This window comes from Triturus cristatus, chromosome 11, assembly GCF_964204655.1.
Source record: "Triturus cristatus chromosome 11, aTriCri1.1, whole genome shotgun sequence".
NCBI classification, from domain to species: Eukaryota; Metazoa; Chordata; class Amphibia; order Caudata; family Salamandridae; genus Triturus; species Triturus cristatus.
The window spans coordinates 136,438,988-136,460,719 of NC_140594.1; the positions used below are offsets into that span (position 1 = coordinate 136,438,988).

General features: G+C 48.0%; 1 protein-coding gene across 6 annotated transcripts in view; it reads left to right on the forward strand.

Moving 5' to 3' along the window:
• The window catches only part of CIT (citron rho-interacting serine/threonine kinase), a 1,313,172-nt gene that overhangs the window by 713,166 nt on the left and 578,274 nt on the right, over window positions 1-21,732 (forward strand). For all 6 annotated transcript variants that reach the window (XM_085636268.1, XM_085636269.1, XM_085636271.1 and 3 more), the window contains exons 23-24: window positions 9,889-10,086; window positions 10,532-10,585. In XM_085636268.1, the coding sequence (XP_085492394.1) occupies window positions 9,889-10,086; window positions 10,532-10,585 (252 nt within the window). The remainder of the gene's footprint in view (window positions 1-9,888; window positions 10,087-10,531; window positions 10,586-21,732) is intronic.

A 21,732-nucleotide genomic window follows, 5' to 3' on the forward strand; every position in this document is an offset into this window, starting at 1 on the left:
ACATGCAGCCGTCTACATCCATACACAGTGAACCCAGATCGATTATCCCCAGGAAGCATTGGTCTTGCTCCAGTGCAAGAAGTTGGTGATTCGTCTAGTGCAGTTTGGGGTTCTCAGGCTTGTCAAATTCTGTACCCCTTGAGTAGCTGCGCATCGCCTCAACAGTTTGTTCCGTTATTGACCCGTAAAAACCATCAACATAAAACCCCCTCTCCCTCCCACCCCCCAGGTACGTCGCTCATTCATCCTACTCCCCACATGGTACTGGTAGTCAGCCTGATAGGGCACTAAGCATGCTATTCCAAGTAGTGTAATTCCCTACAAGGGCCCACTCTCATCCGGTCTCTCAACGGGCTTCGCGGTCGTTCGGGCGGTCCCCATGATCGTTCAGTAAATCAGGCACTCCATTCTCCACAGCTGGATGTGCCCCATCAGGGGGTGCTTCGTTCTCGCCATTCTGCTGCTTCAATGCCTCCACTGCCGCCACCCACACTCTTCCAGCGTCTTCTCACTTCTAGTCCTCTGAGCCATCCGCAGTCTAAAGATCCCTTCGCAGTCTTCCCACTTTATAAGCTCCTGTGACCATCTCAGTACGCTAGGGGCGTTTCTCGCTTTCCAATGGCTAGTGAGTTCCATTTTGGCAAGCACCAACCCCAGGTGTATAAATTTGCTAGTGACCTTATTCCTGGCAGTGTGAGGGAACCAGTGTAGGTGGCAATAGACTGGTGTCAGCGCTATGGCACGTTCTGTTGCGTCTTCTAGTCTAGTCGTTACCCCTCTCCAAAAGTCTCCCAGTAGTGGGCAATCCCAGAGCATATGTAAGAACCCCGCACCTTCCAGGTTGCACCGTGCACAGGCGGATCAGGCCCCAAAATATTCATTAATCTTGCACGGGGTAAGGTACGCCCTGTGGAAGACAAAAAAGTGTATCAGCTCAAGCGTACATTCTTAGAGCGTTTCCAAGCTCTTTCTACCACTTCTCCCCACGGTGTCATCTATGGGCCCACCTAGGTCCGCTTCCCATTTGAGACGCAGGGCCGTCAGGGGTCTTCACATCTCCTGCGTAAGGCGTCTGTAGAGACAAGTGACTGCTTTAATTGTTCCAGCCGCTACTGCGATATACTGACAAGCCAACGAAGTCGGAGGTTCCGTCAGCCCCCTGCCAGTGTTTCCGAATCACTGCTGTCTGTGCAGCATGTAAAAGGAAATCCCCTCTGTGGAGGTCAAATCTCTCTAGTAAATCATTAAAAGGGAGTAAGGTATTGTCTTCATAAAGATCTCCAATAGTAGCTATCCCTGCCTCCTCCCACGTTCGTAGTCTATACCAGTCCCCACCATGGGGGAGCGCCTCGCAGACCAGCAGCGGGGTCTCTGGCGCATATGGGTATCTTTTTCATGCTCGCCCACATGCCCAATTCCAGCATTTATGCATCGCCCTTAAGTCCGCTGGGGCTTCCCCAGCTCTCAAAGGGAGGCGCGGCAACACACAGGAGAGGAGTCGCAACCCCGGCTCCGAGCCCCCAACGTCCTCCACGTTCCGGAGTCGTCCTGCCATCCACTTCGTGAACCACTGCAGTTGAGCTGCATGATAATAGGCTTCAAAATCCGGCACCGCAAAGCCTCCCTCTGCCCTGGGTCTCATCATGGTGGTGAGCGCCACACTGCGTCTCCCAGTGCCCCATATAAATCCTGTGATCATAGTGTTGAGTTGGGTAAAGAATTTGTGTGGGATCCAGAGTGGTAGCGATCCGAAATAATAGAGTAGTCTAGGTGCGTGACAATCTTTAACAGTACAAAAAAAAGGGGAAAAAACACCGGGCTATAGTGTGCTTGATGAATGGATCATCTGTCCACTCCAAATTCCACAAAAATATTAGTGGCTATACATTGTAACTATATGCATTTATAAAGAAGAAATTTAATAAAAACTAATTTAAAAATTCTTTATTTTATTTTGTTTTTTTCTTTTTTGATATATAAACAATTTTGTATTGTCACTTTTTTGAGAACAAATTGACATGACTGTAAACATATCCAATGATAACAATCAATAATTAGTCATTTTAGCATACAGATATATTGTATTCCTAGATATTCATAATATAAGTATGTACAGTTGCTAATAGCATCAAATATAATTTTTCAATATATGCACTTGTATAGCTCTTCATTCTCTAGACAGAATTAGGATAATGAATACTAAGCATTACAAAAGAACAGTTTGTACATATCCAGACATAATTCTTTCTCAACAGGCGGTTTGTAGACACAACGCGTTTCAGCTAAGCCTTCCTCAGGAACCCGCTCAAAGTTGTTTACTATATCCAAAAAATAATTAAAAACCAATATTAAAATAAGGAGTTAACAAATCAATCCATACTTATTTACAAATTTTACTTACTATCCAGATACAAATAATTGATACAAAAAGATCCAGTTTAAAGCTTCCACACTCAATCAAGGCAACCACTTAATTTTATTTTTAAGGGCATATCTATAAGCTGATCAAGTTCTTAAATTTATTGCAATTTTTACATAAGGCCACAGTTAACTATCACTCAATGCTCATTGTCAAATGTAATCTAATTGGTCATAATTATGTTTTCAAACTCTGCGCCTACCTTTCCTATCTTTTGTTGTGGACGTTATCAGTTTCAAGACCTGATGTATTGCTTTCAGTCTTATTTTCAATATGTCTATATAAAATAAAGACAAGAATATAAGAGAATAGCCTAACGCGGCCTGATAGGTGTACACCTATCAGATTAAATTTGACAATGAGTATTGAGTGATAGTTAACTGTGGCCTTATGTAAAAATTGCAATAAATTTAAGAACTTGATCAGCTTATAGATATGCCCTTAAAAATAAAATTAAGTGGTTGCCTTGATTGAGTGTGAAAGCTTCAAACTGGATCTTTTTGTATCAATTATTTGTATCTGGATAGTAAAATTTGTAAATAAGTATGGATTGATTTGTTAACTCCTTATTTTAATATTGTTTTTTAATTATTTTTTGGATATAGTAAACAACTTTGAGCGGGTTCCTGAGGAAGGCTTAGCCGAAACGCGTTGTGTCTACAAACCGCCTGTTGAGAAAGAATTATGTCTGGATATGTACAAACTGTTCTTTTGTAATGCTTAGTATTCATTATCCTAATTCTGTCTAGAGAATGAAGAGCTATACAAGTGCATATATTGAAAAATTCTATTTGATGCTATTAGCAACTGTACACACTTATATTATGAATATCTAGGAATACAATATATGTGTATGCTAAACTTATGACTAATTATTGATTATCATTGGATATGTTTACAGTCATATCAATTTGTTCTAAAAAAAAAAAAAAAAGTGACAATACAAAATTGTTTATATATCAAAAAATAAAAAAACAAAAAATAAAGAATTTGTTAAATAGTTTTTATTAAATTTCTTCTTTATGAATGCATATAGTTACAATGTATAGCCACTAAAATTTTTGTGGAATTTGGAGTTGACAGATGATCCATTCATCAAGCACACTGTAGCCCGGTGTTTTTTCCCCCTTTTTTTTGCATTAGTATATTCCCTGCCTGGGCTGTGCATCAGGTTAGCAGGGGCCCCGTTACTTTACCACACATACCATCTTTAACAGTGACACTTAACCCGCCACTGACAGCGGGAGGGTCCCCCAGAATGTCATTGAAAGACTTGCCTTTTCTCTGTACTAGCTGATGTCAGGGATGTCTGAGCAGGGGGCCCCCGTATCCAAAATGCGTCGCCAGCAAAACACCACGACAGTTGTGATTATATTCTTGCATTCATCTTCGGGCCGAGATCAGGCAGTTATCCCTAGATGCCTCTAAGCTCCTTTGGAGATCGTCGGTGGCAAGAGTATATGGCTGGGGAGATAAAAACGGTACGATCCTGCATCGCCTGGCCACATATCCCAGAGCCAACTGCATCATCCCGGGGGTAGTGGACGACGAGGGTGCAGTGCACAGCGCTCCACTGGTGATGGCCCGCATCTATGCCCGCTATTACCAACGACTCTATGTGGTACGGACCCCTGGCATATCCCTCTCAGCCTTCCTCGAGCAAGGACACGTGCGTCTCCCTCGGCTGAATCCCATCGCTCAGAAGGACCTGGACCGCCCTATTTCTCGGGAAGAAATTGACGCTGCAATCTCCCTTGTCTCGTCTGGCAAGACCCCGGGCCCAGATGGCCTTCCTCAAGAATACTATGCGTTGTATTGTGAGACTCTTGTACCCCGCTTGGCCGATCTATTTGAGGAAGCTCTGGAGAAAGGTTCCTTCCCATCCGAGACTGACATCACCACCATTGTGGTCCTACCGAAATCCCAACCGCTCTCCCGTCACTGCGCGGACTATCGCCCCATCTCCCTTATCAACACGGAGATCAAGTTGTACGCCGCCATACTCGCTCAGCGACTGAAGCCATATCTGTCCCTGCTGGTTCACCCTGATCAATGTGGCTTTATGCCCATGTATGGGACCAGACACTGTCTTCGGAGGCTACAGCAAGCTCTGGCCCACCGGCACCGCCTCACTCCCTACCTAGCACTCCTTTTTATAGACTTCAAAAAAGCCTTCGACTCGATGGATTGGGCGTACCTAATGGACGTGCTGGCCGAGATGGGGTTTGGGCCCCACTTTAGGGCTCTGGGCCGTGTCCTTTACGCTCACTCACGAGAGCGCGTGTTGGTTAATGGGGTGCTATCTGAGGCCTTCCCTATTACCAGGGGGACAAGGCAGGGCTGCCCTCTTTCACCCCTGTTCTTCGCCCTGGCGATGGAGCCTCTGGCCTCTCGGGTGCGGGCTGACGATCGCGTCCACGGCGGGAATGGCCCAATACAGAAGCGGACAAGATTGCCCTATATGCCGAAAATGTCCTGGTCTTTCTGGCCGAACCCGCTGTATCCGGACAGTGGTGCCTTCAGATCTTGCAGTCCTTTGGGCAAGCATCCGGTCTCCGGCTGAACCCCGGGAAGTCCGCACTGGTCCCACTACACCTATCCAGGGACTGCTACGATTGGCAATCCACCATACCGCTTCGGCGTCAATCGGTCAAATACTTGGGGATTTGGGTCACCCTTCTTCCCGAACTGGGTTGGTCTCTCAATGTAGCCCCATGGGTAAAGAAGGCCAAGGAGGACCTTCAAAAATGGAAGACATTACCTCTGAATCCCCTGGGGAGGGTCGCCCTGTTCAGAATGATGATCCTCCCCAGACTCCTCTGACCTTCAGAACGCCCCTTTCTGCTTCCCCAGAACCTGGTTCAGGGAACTGGATAGTCTTGCTACTAAATTTCTTTGGAGTGGGGGGAGAGCGCGCTTGGCCTTGACCACCTGCCAGATCCCCTCCTTTGATGGGGGTATGGGGATGACGCATCAGTACCTTTACTTTTTGTCTGCGTGTCTCCTAGTAATCCACGAATGGTTCAATGGGGGCTGGTCCGACCCAGCCTATTGGCCCAAGCTGAGCGAACTGGGTCTACCCAAAATCCAATCAATGATGTGTGGGGGAACCATTCCGTCTCAGTTGCCTGATGCGACATGTTCCGTGCTACTAGCCTGGTGGGCTTCTCTACGCCATACTCGCTGGACGCGTAGGCTGACCCAATGCACACCCCTCTGGCAGGGAACTTGGCTCCACGAGGTTAGTGGGCTGCAGGGGTTTAACTCGTGGGACCTTATCAGAATCTCGCAACTCGGGGACGTCTGGGCCAACGCCCACCTGCATTCATTTCAAGAACTCCAGGCCCGTTACTCCCTTCACCCATCCCAATTCTATAAATATCTGCAGCTGCGGCACGCCCTCCGCACACATCTCACAGAAGAGACCAGGCTCCCGGAGCACAGCCCTCCTGAGGCGCAAACTATGTTGGGTGACTTGGACAAAAGGGGTATCTCCCGCATTTACCGCACTCTCATCAATAACACTCCCACTTCGCTGGACAAGTTGTGGGACCAGTGGGTGGGCCCTCTTGATGAGGCAGATTGGCGTGACTCCCTTATGACACCAAAGACTAGTACAGTGTCCGCCAAGCTTAGGTTGATCCAGCTATACTATCTGCACGCCGCTTACCTCACGCCCTCGCACCTTCATCGTGCGGGCATGTGCCCAAATGCGTCCTGTGCTAGGTGTGGCCACACCCCTGCTGACTTTTTTTTCCACGTTATCTGGTCGTGCCCTCACCTGGCGCGATTCTGGGGATCTATTGAAGAAGAGCTTACGGAGGTTTTGGGATGGACGGTTCCCAATGACCCACGTCACTCTTTACTGGGGATCACAGATGGACTGGATGGGACCAGAAATGAAAAGATATTCTTCAACATGGCCATGATTGAAGCCAAGCGCGACATAGCGGTGGCATGAAAATGCCCTGACCCACGCGACCCAAGAAAAAACCCTGTATGTGGCAAGAGGATGTCCAAAGAAGTACCGTAGGGTGTGGGGGAAATGGCTGGGTACTGTGGAATGACCGATATACTTTGTTTAACTTCTGCGCTTGTGTACGCCTGATGGGGCAGGGAATCATGGGATGTCATGCTCCTGTAAATGTCTATGATTTACTGTGCTCCGTGTTTTTGCTGATCTTCCTTTTCTTTTACGTTTTGTTGTGTGTAATTTTTCTCAGAACAATAACAATGTGTTTATCAAAAAAGACTCGAAAAAAGAGGCAAAACTCCAAGAACTCGGTGTGTTAAATAATGGATTCTGCACGTTATGCCGCATTTTCCTGTTGAAAACTCAGAATAGAAGTTCTTTACCCATGCAGGGTAAATGCCTCTCCCTGGGCACTGGTGTTTAATATGTGTGGTAAATACCCCGCCCTATTCCTCCCAACTTGAAAAGAGAGCCATAGTAGTGACTACTGTTTTGCAAGTGCTTTAAACTCCAAAACATTTCAGTGTTACAGGTACCGGGTGCGCCTGCAGAGGCACTTTTCCTTTGTGCACTTTAGAGCAGAGGTGGAAGGCTACATGCCTTATGCACCCACCAATGCATAAACCATTGCATCCTTTCTTAAAAGCAAGTTTCTGCTTCTCTAAATTGGCTTTGTGTCCTGGACTCTTATTTTCTTAGAATTCAGCAAGGCACACTGGTCTATTCAAGTCGCATACTTGCATGTGGAATAATGCTTTGAATATTGTTGCAGTAGTGACATCATAAAGAACCAAAGTAGTGATCGCACCCTGCAGGTTTACTTATAGTGACACATTTGTTTCCCAGAATACATGTTTTTCTATTAAACTTTCTATAAACTTTCCATTTTTGGCCAACACATTCAAAGAAATGTTGTTTCATGGGGGGGAAAAGTTTTCATGCATGTTCCTTAAAAGTCAGCTTGTGATTTTTCTAGTTCAAATGCATCATCTTGACACATTCTGCCCCATCTACCCTGGTATGTACATGCAAGGGGTGCCCATCAAAATGACAGAGGTTGCCTACATTATGCAAAGGATGCCCCCATAATGTCAGGGCCACAACCCCTATTGTATCCATTCGTGGACATTGATTCCAAGAAGGCCCAAATTATTCAATAGAGGACCACAATTAGGCCAAATATATTCACAGTATGGCAAGAATAGCTGCCATTATGCCACGTTAGTACAAAGATGCCCAACATATGTCAAAATTTACCGTTATTATGCCAGAGCCAACTTTGTCAGGAATAGTATTAATAAACATGCGTATATGCACACACCCTTCCCACCATCTGAAACAAACAAGGCTGTTAGCCTATCTTCATTCGCAACCCAGCCTCTGACTACAGGGCTACCAACGAATGAGTCTCATGCAATGCTACTACTACAGTGCACTTTTATTCTTGCCCAATTTTCACACATACCCTATGGTTTACAGAATGGATCTTGGAAATCTCGTTGTGACTGCAAAATTGAAAGTGGAGACTGTGTGTGTGTGGGGAGGGGGTTGGGTTTGTGTGGGGTTGGGTTTGTGTGGGGTTGGGTTTGTGTGTGTGTGTGTGTGTGTGGGGTTGGGTTTGTGTGTGTGTGGGGCTGGGTTTGTGTGTGTGCGCGTGGTTGGGTTTGTGTGTGTGTGTGTGCGTGGTTGGGTTTGTTTGTGTGTGTGTGTGTGTGTGTGTGTGGTTGGGTTTGTGTGTGTGCGTGGTTGGGTTTGTTTGTGTGTGTGTGTGTGTGTGTGGGTTTGTGTGTGTGTGCGTGGTTGGGTTTGTGTGTGGTTGTGTGTGTGTGGGCATGTTACCCTATTTGTCATTGGCTTGTGTCTTTGTCCTTTTAAATGCTGGCTTCTGATTCGTTATTAGGCTTGTTAGTCCCTCCTTAGTACCACCTTTCCACATAATCCCACCACACAAACCCACTCCACACAATTCCACCACACACCGCTTCACAACTAAAAATTCCAATGCCCATAAATCCACTCCAGATACATCCTCTCCAATCCAAAACACATGAGTAAAAGACCTTCTCATTTACAATGCCAATTCCTCTAACTCCCACAAATGCGAGACCAATTTGCATTGCAAATGCTTGTTTCTGAAAGTCGTTACTCCTTTTTATGTTGGCCAGGCCATCACCCTTCTGCCATTCTTAGCTTCCTGATCTATTTAAGAAGAAAGAGAGACTCCATCGTTTGGATCCTAAAAGAGCATTGAGTTTCTATATCGTTTGTATCAAGGAACACAGATTGGACAATCATTTATTTGTAGGATTTTCCAGTGCAGAGAAGGGTAAAGTAATACAAAAATGAACCATCTCTCTGTGGATTGTTTTCTGCATAAAGATTTGATACCCACTGTCGAAAAAACAGCCCCCAAAGGTATACAGGCTTATTCCACCATGATCAAAGCGGTTACTTTTAGCATGCAGAGGGCCTGTTCAGGACATCTGTCATACAGCCACTTGGGCATCAGTGCACACGTTCATGAAAAACTACTTCCTAGATAGCCAGTTCCATCAAGAAGGGCATTTTGGTCACTCGGTCCTGAAGGACTTTTTGGTTTGAGCCTGTTCACAGTCCCACCACCTGCAGATTCCTTATGCCCTTCCCATTCTCCCTGCTCTGCCAACTGAGTACTCCTTGGTCTCAAAGATTTCCATATCAGACTTTACAAATACTGAATTAAGCCCTGCGTGATTATTTGCAACTGAGTCCTCTTTGGTCTCAATGATTTTGTTAACAAATTCACATAATGAATTATCAATTCAGTGATTATCTGACACATAGGTGTTTTTTATTTTAGCACACTGTTTCAATAGGCAGTTTCTATATGTAGCGCCATGTTTTGAGCGCAGAAAATAGTCACACAAACTGGCGTCAGCGCAGAGATTATATGGATTCTGCTGATGTCACATCGAGTGATGATGTCGATACGGAGTCGTGCAGCGTCCTCATCCGATGCTCGGACATACTGTGGAAAAAAATTCCGGATCCACTATCGCACCTGAGGGAGGGTTCTAAAGTAAGAAATCTGCAGCTAGATCCTCCATCTAGAATAATGAGCTCCTGAAGGTAGGTAACTTGTTCATTTAGTACTTAAGATTTTGATACACGTTTTTCATTAAACGTACTAGAAAATTAGGACTGCAAAAAAGTCTTAAATACAACAAACGACAAATCTTTTGGCATGATTCAATTTCTTTGCTATATGCAATATTGATTTATGCTATGTTTGTATTACTAGTTGTGTCTGTTGAACTGAAAATGGGAAGGTTGAACACTGCATCATGTCACTACAGGAAATTACATTATGCGTGTGAATGAAGGACCAGCTAGTTTAATAACAGAGCCTGGAATGACTAAAAGACAGGTGTTGAAAATTCAGGAACTATTAAAGGAGATAAAAAACATTATACCAGATGTGATACATGCCAACAAAATGTCACTTATCTTATTCCAGGTAAGCTTGGAACATGAGGAAAAAAAGCTCGAACTAAAGCGGCAGCTTACAGAATTTCAGCTGACCCTTCAGGAAAGGGAGTCTCAGATCTCTGGTCTACAGTCTGCCCGTTCAGCTCTGGAGGCTCAACTACGTCAAGCAAAGACTGAACTGGAAGAGACGACCGCAGAAGCTGAGGAGGAGATACAAGCTCTTAGGGTACGATAAGAATAGAGGAGCACAGCTAGTGCTGCTGGCAGTTGTCTTCTTTTCCATATGATAGAAATAAAGAATATTTTCTAACTTGGCAGGGATAAATTGTGTTGGACACTGTGAAGTGCCCGTCTTGGGTGGTTCTCCCTACTCTCTAAGGTTTTAAACAAGTGGTTGCCATTAGTTACTTATCCTTGAACGTCCTATTTATTTTTGATCATACATCGTCAAACCAAATTCAGTGATTAAACATACTTTTTTTTATTGTTTGACCCCCTTTTGCTTCAGTAATTTGAGGGTTATGTTTGAAGAATATTGTGAACCTAAAATGAATTAAGTGGTTCTGTTCAATGTACCACAAGAACCAGCCATGGGTACTTAATTGTCATTCAAAAGATTTATCAAGCTACGACTATAATGTTTGCATTTGTGTTTTTTCCTCAACTGTTAGGCACATCGAGATGAAATCCAGCAGAAATTTGACACACTACGTGATAGCTGCACTGTAAGTTTTGTGTGATCAGTTTCCAATCTTTTCATTGGTACTGATTTTCTATTGTGTTATTTCTTAGTTTGCACTAATGCTGTTGAAATGCCATCTAAACATATAACAATGCTGCTCTGGAATATACCTTACTAGGTGAGACCCACCTCAAACTAAGGAAACATTTGTAATTCCTGGGACTTTAGCGTCTCGAAGGGGGAAACTAAAGCAACATCCATGTCAAAATAATTTAAAATGAGAATGTTAAGCCATGTCATGTTTTCTTTTGGGGACTAGAAGAGGCCAAGATGTAACTTGCTTTTAAAGATGACAGTCCACAGCCATCAGTGCATCTGGTCCATCCTGACATTTCTGTTTTATTTTGTCCAGGTGGGGCTCTCATAGTTGACCCTTTTTTTCAAAGGGACCCCTAAAACTGTAGGAGTACTCCTTAGAGTGTACATTGTGACAAGGGAGAGGAGGAGTTCACCCTGCAATATTGTCTCAATGAGGCATCCGTGCTTTTCCTTTGTCCAAGTCCTGTTTGGTTCTTGCAATTAATGTATTTGGGAAGCAGTAGCTGGGCTCGCATTCAATTCCTGCTGACCTCTCTTAGTAAATTAAGGGCCGTTATCAGTGACACACAACTCCATATTTATGTATATATATTTTAATGACGGATGGCAAGTATTGTGTGCTTCTTTTATGCGATAATTATTTCAAAGATCAAAGTGATGGCATATGACCTTAAATGTTTGTGATGATCCTTATAATTTAACGCCTCTCAATCAGGATTCAGAGCCGGTTATAGTGCGGAGTCCACTTTACTTGGAGTCACTGAACAGCTAAGGCTCCAGTTAGACAATGGCAGAACTGCAGCCCTGCTTCTTCTTGACCTTAGTACAGCTTTGATATGGTAAATTACATAACACTCCTCCAAAGGTTAGAGGAAATGGGTGTTCAAGGCCCGGCTCTGATTTGGCTAAGGTAATTTCTGCAGGACTTTACAGGTTAATACTACAAAAATCACTGCTCTAATTCTTACCCACTATCTTGCATACCGCAGGACTCTGCACTCGGTACGACCCTATTCAATGTTTATGTACAGCCATTGGCAGATATCGTGTAGAGATGCGGCCTTAAGCTTTTTTCATATGCAGATGACACTTAGATTATTGTCTTTCTGTTAGCTAAGGAAAATTGCAGTGTTGACGCTTTAAATATCTGCCTCACAAAAGTGGCTGCCTGGATGTACAACAACTTCCTTAAATTGAATGGGAATAAAACTGAGATTGTACTGGTGGACAACCAACCCCATCTGAGGACCCCATCTGTGACCAGAGGTTATCTGCACCTTCCCATCTCTGGTCCCAGTAGTCAAGAATCTAGGCTTCTGGCTCAACAATAGGCTCTCAATGAACGATCGGATCACTAAATTAGTCTTCACCGGCTTCTGCGTTTTGAGATGGCTAAAGAAAATACTCTGATGCCTCCTCGTTTCTGCCCAAAGAACATTAGTACAGGCACTGATTGACTCCAGGTTGGATTACAGCAACATTCTTTATCTGTGGTCCCCAAGGTATTACTTTAGCTGCTCCAATGAACGATCGGATCACTAAATTAGTCTTCACCGGCTTCTGCGTTTTGAGATGGCTAAAGAAAATACTCTGGTGCCTCCTCGTTTCTGCCCAAAGAACATTAGTACAGGCACTGATTGACTCCAGGTTGGATTACAGCAACATTCTTTATCTGTGGTCCCCAAGGTATTACTTTAGCTGCTCCAGATAGTTCAGAATTAGGCTACCAGACTACTACTACACCCTCCTAAGTATACTTCTACTTCCAGGCTTCTTTAAGATCTCCATTGGTTTCCGATCGACAAACAAATTAATTTTAAAGCTCTGTGCTTCATGCAAATAATTATGTCAAATTCGGGTCCTTTTTGCCTTAGACAGCTGGTGACGTCTTACTTGTCTACTTGTCCTCTTCGATTGTGCAATACCAATCTTTACTCAGTTCCGAGAGTGAGAACCTGTCTAGGGAGCGGGTTATTCTCCTATACGGCTCCAAAGTTGTTGAATACCTTGCCTGTTTTAATGAGGTATTGAGGATCTTTCTTTCTTCATATGCATGCTGTTAGACCTGGTCGATATACCATGATGTGCTCAGCGATGAGAAACATTGAGTCAGTATCTATGCGCTCTACAAAACTATAATGATAATAACATGGTAAGTGCAAGAAACAATTGACATCTTTCCTATTGCCTTTGACCCTTATTATTACTAACCCCAACTTTTTCCAGCGTTACACGGTGAGTGCTACAGATTACGGCAAGAGGCTGGGTGGAAGATGGCAGGTCAGATATTTGATGTCTCAGGCATTATTTTGTTTGAGCAATTGAAATGAGATTATGGTCTTGTAGAAAACGAATGGATGGACTACATTAGGAATCAACTTTAGCTATTAGGTAAAATGAATCTGTGCGTGGTGTTAGACCTGGTCAATATACCATGAAGTGCTCAGTGCTGGGAAACCCGGATTTGGTACCTATGCGCTCTACAAAACTAGCATAATAATATATGACCTAGACACAACATGCAAGACCCGGTTCCTTGCATACACACAGTTATAAGCAAAACTTCCCTCTTATTAAATAAAAGGCAGACAGAGAGCCAAGTCTGTTATTGCAGCTCAACATGCCATACTTGAACTGTGGGCCACAGATAAAATCACTGAACGTAGAGATTGGCTTTACTGAATCTGGGATCTGCTGGGAATAGAGAAACTAACAATGGTCTCTGAGCTTAAAGAGAATGCCTTTTGTGAGTGTTGCCACTTTTCATACAATTCCTGCCCACAGATTTAAGGCAGTTATCATGCCATTACTACCTTAGGGATTGTCACCATAAACCAACATCAATTGATTAATCTTGCCATTTAGCTACATCCCCTTTATTTCTCCATCCAGAAGCCACGTCCACTCCAACTAGGTCACCACAAAAGGAACTTACCTTTGAGATGTACTCTTTTGCCACGTGTGTTTGGAGGGAGGGACGCTAGTGAGTATTTTTTACCACTTGCCGGCCCACAGGTCTGGTACTTATTGTTTTGTAATATTTGTCTAACCTATAAAAAATGAAAACTAATGAAACGGAATAGATCCATACAATGGCGAGTGCAAAGAGAATGTTGGTTGTCGCGCACAAAGCAACAAACCAACTTTACTCCTCATTTCTTCTTCCTATTCTTGTTCTTTTAATCTGATAGACTTCTAGCTGCAGATTCCTTACCTTTGAATTTCCCAGGCATCAAGCTGGATCCGGAAACTTTTTGTGTGAGCAGCACCCCTGCGCAGCGTCGTGTGGCTCCATTCGCCTCTGCATGATATCGGCCACTGCAGGTCTTTAGCAGTTCCCTCCAAGATCTGAACCTTGTCCGAGAGATTCACCTAATGCTGCGACCATTGAAACTTCAGGTCCCACTGCAGAACCCGCATACGCCATCTGGCATCATACAACAGGATGCAGGCGGTCATGAGTCCTTGTAGCCTCAGTCATTCACACCGAAATCCAGTATAGAGGCTGAAACATCAGTATAATCACCTGAATATCCTCGACTCGCTTGTCAGGAGGAGAAGCCCGAAACTACACTGTGACCATAGCCGCTCCAATAAAAAGGAGCATCTGAGAAGGAGTCAGGTGTGACTTTGGCACGTTTATAGTAAACCCCAGCAAATGCATGTGGTGAGCCGTAGTCTGGAGGTGGGAGACAAATGTCTGGGGCGAGAACACCCAGTCATCAATGTAGGGGGAAACTAAAACCCCTCACCTACGCAGATAAACAGCAACCACCGCCATCACCTTGGTGAACACCCGGAGGCGCTGGTAAGGCCAAAGAGTAGCTCATTGAACTGAAAGTGTTGTGGTCTACCTTGAACTGCAGGTAACGTCTGGGGGCTGGCAGAATGGGGATTTGAAGATACGGATCCTGCTAGTCCAACGCTACCAGACAGTCTCCTTGGTCCAGGGCAGATGAGAGCTGAGCCAACATAAGCATCTTGAATTTCTCCTTTTTGAGGAAGAGATTGATGGTTCGGAGTTCCAGAATAGGACGAGAACGTTGTTCTTTTTTGGTATCAAAAAGTAGCGGGAATAACAACCACTGCCTAGTTCGGCAATCGAAACCATTTCCATACCTCCCGTGGTCAGGAGAGCTGTACCTTTCTCTCGGAGCAATTACAGATTATCCTCCGCCAGCCGTTCTTCAGTTGGAGGTTATGGAGTTAGAAAAGGAAAAGAGTAGCCATCCCGAATCGTCTGCAAGACCCATTTGTCTGATGTTATGGACTACCAGCGAAGGAAATGATTTTGAATCCTCCATTCAACTGGACTGCCATGGTCTTGCAGACCCAAACTAGGACGGCTTGGAGGCTACAGATGCTGAGGCGTGTGTGGCGGACGACTTTTGGCTACAATTCCCACGAGGTCAGAATGCACCGGGGTCATGTTCTCGCACAACTTGGGGAGTCTTTGCAGGACTGTGCTGACGCGGTTCAAACTCTCTTCCATAGCCACGAAAGGCAGACTTTGTGCGGGGTGTTACTGTGAGGCCCTAGGACCTGGCTGTGGCACGTGAATCCTTGAAGCTCTCTAGTGCAGTGTCTGCCTTCTGTCCAAAGAGACGAGTCCTATCAAAGAGCATGTCCATAAATTTGCCCTGGACATCCCCCCAAAAGCTAGATGTTCTCAGCCAGGCGTGGCGCCTGGAGGCCAGTGTTGACGAAACCGCTTTGCCTAGTGAGTCAGTTCGTATCCAGACCACATCTGATGGTGAACTTTGCTGCATCTCTCCCATCTTTCATTGCTTGGGAGAGCACGGTTCGGGCCTCCTCCGGGCCCTTTAGCAGCACTGTTCCCCATAAGGTGTATGAGAAACGACCCAAAAGGCACGCAGTGTTCGCCGACCGCAATGCATGGCTGGTGAAAGAAAACATCTTCTTCCCAAATGCATCCAGCCTCTTGGATTCCCTGTCTGGAGGAGTGGAAGGAAAAGCACCATGGGATGCTGAGGCTTGAACTACCAAGCTCTCAGGGTTGGGGTGTTGGCTGAGGAAACTTGGATCAACTGGTGCAGGGCGATAGCGCATGCTATTGTCCTGTTCACAGCTAACAGCTAGGTGTGAGAAACATGAAGAGGTCCCAGCCATGGCTCAGTGACCCGTTGCAGCTTGATGAGATAGGATCAAATAGGAACTATGACAAGGCTCTTTAAAGCGCATTTCACTGGCCTGGACACAATCTCTGCTTCATGTGGTAGTCTGCAATCTCTTTATACCAGCGCGTCTGGGGAGATGGCAGGCAATATGACCGAAGGGATACTGCTTGTTGAGGTACTGGAACCAGTGTCGGAGAGCGGGTGGAGCGCTGCCCCGGCGCCAAGGTATTTACAGCTGACAGGCCTAAATTTGTTCTTTGCAAGCCTGCACCTGTGTGGAGACACCCTGGTCTGTGTGTAGTTGATGTTGTTATTGGATGCACTCCGGTTTTAAGAACCTATTTTATTTATTTGTGTGTCTGAAGGAGACACGTTGGTGATAGATTCCTTACCTTAGAATATCCCCAGGCGTCAGACTAGATCCGGAACGTTTTTTCATCAGCAGTACCCCTGCGCGTCGGTAGGTGGCGTTGTGCGGCTCCGCGTCCGTCGCTGGCGTCTTATGCGCCGAGATAACGTCACGGAGACTACTTGAGCGACCACGACTCCCGGGCCTGTTTGGACGGTTTGGCCATGGCTCCGAAGGCCCTGTGGAAGCGACGCCAGAAGCTGTTTGAAGTCCGGCACTCGTCCCCACGCAGCTCCCGGTCCAGGGGCCGCTCCAGGAAACGCTCGCGGGGCCATCATCATCGTTCCTCGGGCTCCAAGTCTTCACCCTCGGATTCGGATAAGAGACGACCTAAAAAGAAGTCGAAGAAGCGTTGTCGATCTCCGGCGTCACCCCGTCAGACCCCGGATGCGGACGAGGGGGACAGGGGTTCGGCCCCTGCGGCTCCTTCGGAGCCCGGGAATTCCGCGGCCTACCCACCTTACCCGGGTCCGTCGGCGACTCCAGCTCAGGTGCAAGAATTTCTTGCCACCTTGGACCGCCAGTTTAGGCCTCGGGCTCCAGCCGGTGCGCCCTCGGGCCCCGCGGTCCCGTGTCAGGATCCTGTCGGGCCGGCGGCTCCGGCGCCACAGGATCCTGCGCTGCGGGCTCCGCCTCAGGCGCTGCAGTGGGTGCCATTGGTTCAGCCCCTTTCCCGGTTCTCTTACAATTTTGTCCCTACCTGGGATCCGCACTGGTACACGGCGCCGGTTCGGCACCGTTCCCGGCAGTGTTTGTTCCTTCCCGGTGCCTGCCCTGCCACCGCAGTCGGTCCCACATACGGCAGAGGTGGAGGATGGCTGGAAGGGGTCTGAGGACCCTCTTGCTAATCAGTGTGACTCCGAGCAGGACTGGGTGGACGAGTTAGAGGCCGGCGGCCTCGATCTCTCCTCTGGCCTGGGGTTTGCCTCTCCTCCGCCTACCTTGGAGGAGGGCGCTTCGTACACGATGGTGCTTCGTCGGGCCACTGAGGTCATCCACCTTGATCTCCCTACGGTGGCCCTAAAGACTAATCTCCTCACTGAGGTGCTCCAGACGGCGTCCACTTCGTCGGAGCCCCTGCTGCCGTTTAACGACGCCCTTACTGACGTCTTACTGGGCACTTGGTCACGGCCTGCCACGGGGGCCCCGGTGCATAAGAATGTCGTCAGGCGTCATCGCCCGGCGCCGGGTGATCCTGCCTTTCTGACCACTCATCCTACGCCTGAGAGCCTGGTCATCCAAGCTTCGACGTCCCAGAGTGCCTTTCCCACGGCTCTGCCGGATAAGGACTCTAAGAAGCTGGAGCAGTTTGGCAAGCAGCTGTTCTCTTCAGCCAGCTTAGGACTGCGGTCGGTGAACACCGCTTGCCTCTTGGGTCGCTATTCCCACGCGGTGTAGGGTGCCGTTGCACAGGTATTGCCTCAGTGTCCTGAGGAGGCCCAAGCTGTGCTCTCTCGGGCTGTTGCCGAGGGTAAGGATGCGGCTAAGTCCGCCATTCGGTGTGGTTTGGACACCGCGGACTCAGTAGGTAGAGCCATCTCTATGACTATGGAGCTTCGACGCCACGCCTGGTTGAGATCTACCGGGTTCTCGCAAGATGTTCAAAACTCACTCATGGACATGCCCTTTGATTGCACCCGTCTGTTTGGCGATAAGGCCGACAGTGCACTGGAGCGTTTTAAGGCCTCGCAGGCTAGGGCCAAGTCCTTGGGTCTTTCCACGAAGAGCCCAGCCCCTCCTGGTTTTCCTTCCTTTCGTGGCCAAGGCAGGGGCGCCCAGGCACGTTCCATCAGCAAGCCTGTGCAGAGCCAGTCTCAGCACGGCCGCGGACGCGGCTTCCTCAGGGGAAGGTCTGGGAATCAGCGTGGGGGTCAGTCCACCTCCGCCCCTACTGCTTCTACCTCCAAACCTTCCTAGTCCGAGCTTTGTGGAGCACCCCACGCCGGTGGGTGGCAGGATCCTCCTTCACCTCCCCCACTGGCACGCTATCACATCGGACAAGTGGGTGTTGCAGATCATCCGCAAGGGTTACTCCCTTCCCTTTCAGTCCACCTCTCCAGCCATGCCACCTCAGTACCACCGCATGTCGGGGGACCACTTGGCAACTCTGCAGCAGGAAGTTACGACCCTCTTGGCCAAGGGGGCCATCGAGTACGTTCCTGGACCGGAAGTAGGGAGTGGTGGTTATTCCCACTACTTTCTGGTTCCCAAGAAGGACAAAGGGGGTCTGCGTCCCATCTTGGACCTCCGGAACGTCAACCGCTTCATCTGGATGGAGAAGTTCAAAATGCTGACTCTGGCTCAGGTCTTGGCTGCCCTCGACCCTGGAAACTGGATGGTAGTGTTGGACTTGCAGGACGCATATTTTCACATCCCTGTCCTGCCGGCCCACCAGCGTTACCTACGGTTCACGGTAGGCCCAGAGCATTTTCATTTTACTGTGCTCCCCTTTGGCCTTACCAGCGCCCCTCGGGTGTTCATGAAAGTTATGGCTGTGGTTGCAGCCCATCTGCTCCGGTCAGGGGTGTTAGTCTTCCCCTACCTCGACAACTGGTTGTTGAAGGCGGGCTTGCCCCAGGCAGTTGTCTCCCACCTTCAGACTACGGCCGACCTCCTGCATTTGCTGGGGTTCTCCATCAACGTGCCGAAGTCGCACCTGAGTCCCTCTCAGAAGCTCTCCTTCATCGGAGCGGTTCTGGATTCGACGCGGTTTCGGGTTTTTCGTCCCGAGCAGCGAGTCCAGGATATTCAGGCTATGATTCTGAACTTTCAGCCTCTATCCCAGGTTTCAGTCAGGATGACCCTCCGGCTCCTGGGCCTGATGGCCTCCTGCAACATGCCAGATGGCCAACATGCAACATGCTAGTGCAACATGCCAGATGGCATATGCGGGCTCTGCAGTGGGACCTGAAGTTCCAGTGGGCGTAGCATCAGGGCAACCTGTCCGATCATGTCCAGATCTCGGAGGGCACTGCACGACAATTGCAGTGGTGGCTCACGAATCGCGATTTGGGTCAATGGCAGATCCCTCTCCCTTCCCCAACCGGAGCTCACAGTGGTGACGGATGCGTCCCTCCTCGAATGGGGAGGCCACTTGGGAGAGGCGGAGATCAGAGGACTCTGGTCTCCGGCAGAGTCCCGGCTCCATATCAACCTTTTGGAGCTTCGGGCGATCCGACTTGCACTGAAGGCATTCCTTCCCGCTGTCCGGGGAAGTGTGGTGCAGGTGTTCACGGACAACACCACCGCCATGTGGTATTGCAACAAACAGGGCGGGGTGGGGTTGTGGACCCTATGTCAGGAGGCTCTGTGTCTCTGGACATGGCTGGAACATCAAGGCATTACCTTGGTGGTTCAACACCTGGCAGGTTCTCTGAACGCCAGGGCGGACGAACTCAGCCGCCGGTGCTTGATGGATCATGAATGGTGTCTGCACTCGGCGCAAGGTCTCTTTCTGCAGTGGGGAGAGCCTTGGTTAGATCTATTCGCCACCGAAAACGCGCAATGTCATCAGGTCTGCGCGTTGGAATTTCCAAGGCGCACTCGCTCTGCGACGCTTTTCGTCGCGAGTGGAGTTGTGTCTGTTGTACGCCTTTCCGCCTATACCACTTCTGCCCAGAGTGCTGAAGAAGATTCGGCGCGAACGGGCCCAATTCATCCTTGTGGCTCCTTATTGGGCACGAAGATACTGGTATCCCTAGCTACTCAGCATGGCCATCGATTCCCCGATCCATCTGCTTCTTCGGGAGGATCTTCTGTCGCAGCAGCAGGGGACAGTCCGCCACACAAACCTGTCCAGCCTCCACCTCCATGCGTGGAGATTGAGCGGCGACAGTTGACAGCCTTCGATCTTCCTCCCGAAGTCTGTGATGTTATTCTGGCAGCCAGGCGTCCCTCCACTAAAACAGTATAAGCCTGCAGGTGGAACAAGTTTGTGGCATGGTGCACAGCTAAGGCTGTGGATCCCCTTTCTGCCCCTCTTTCTGATGTCCTTTTGTTCCTACAATCCATGGCCCAGCAGGGCTCTGCTCTGGGCACTCTCAAAGGTTATCTTTCGGCTATCTCCGACTTTCGACGGCTTCCAGATCAGCCTTCTCTTTTTAAGTCCCCGGTTGTTAACCGTTTCCTAAAAGGCATTACGCACATGTTTCCTCCCGTGCTGTTCATATTGCCTCAATGGGACTTAAACTTTGTCTTGGCATATCTGATGTGCGCTCCCTTCGAGCCCCTTCATACCTGTCCTTTTCGTCTTCTCACTCTCAAGACTGCTTTCCTGGTAGCTATCACCTTTGCCAGAAGAGTGAGTGAGCTCCAGGCTCTTTCTTCTAAATCTCCTTTCCTTTCTGTTCATCCGGACAAGGTGGTGTTAAGGAGCCGTCCTTCATTTTTGCCAAAGGTTGTCACGCTCTTCCACATCGGGCAGACCATCACATTGCCCACCTTCTTTCCGCGCCCGCATCCTTCGAGGGAGGAAGAGAGGCTCCTCCGTCTGGACCCAAAACGTGCGCTCTCCTTTTATCTGACGCGTACACGACAGTTCTGGGTGGATGACCAGATCTTTGTTGCCTACGTGGGCGCCAAAAAAGGTTGGGCCGTGCACAAACGGACTATCTCTCGGTGGGTCGTTCTGTGCATCAAAGCCTGTTACTCCTTGGCTTAGAATGAGCCTCCTGTGGGGCTGCGTGCCCATTCTACCAGGGCAACTGCAGCCACTACTGCCTTGGGATGCGGGGTTGCCTTGCAGGACATTTGTCAGGCAGCTATGTGGGCCTCGCTGCACACGTTTACCAAGCATTACTGCCTTGACAGTCAAGTCCGGATAGACTGCTTCTTTGGCCGTTCTGGTCTCCGTGACTTTCTGGTGTAATCTGTTCGCAGACCCTCCACCGGGGTTGGTATTGCTGGGGTATCTAGTCTAAGGTAAGGAATCTATCACTAACGTGTCTCTTTCAAATGATCAAGTTACTACTTGTGTTACGATATATCTGTAAGAGCCATTAGTTGGTGATAGATTCCTTAACGCCCCACCCATCCTCCCCGTTCTGCGATCTGATTCTAGGGTTAAGGTCATCCCTTTCAGGGCCCTAGATTCATGGCACCAGTGGTCAGTTACTTGCATGGCTCTGCAGTCCTGGCGCGGAAAGTTGTGTACAGAACTGACGTCAGCGCGCATGGGTGGCGCCTAAGTAGTCTCCGTGAAGTCATCTCGGCGCATACGCCAGCGACGGACGCGGAGCCGCACGACGCCACCTACCGATGCGCAGGGGTACTGCTGACGAAAAAACTTTCCAGATCCAGTCTGACGCCTGGGGATATTCGAAGGTAAGGAATCTATCACTAACTAATGTCTCTTAGAGATATATCGTTACACAAGTAGTAACTTGTGCATTTTGTATTTCTGTGTTTTATGTGGACCTCCTAGGAGTTGGAAATCATGAAATAAATGCATTTGAATTTACCATAAGTGCTAAGCTCGTCACCAGAGACCCGAAATAAAGCTGTTTATTAGCCAGATTTCTTCAAGTGAGCCAATAGGTGACTGCC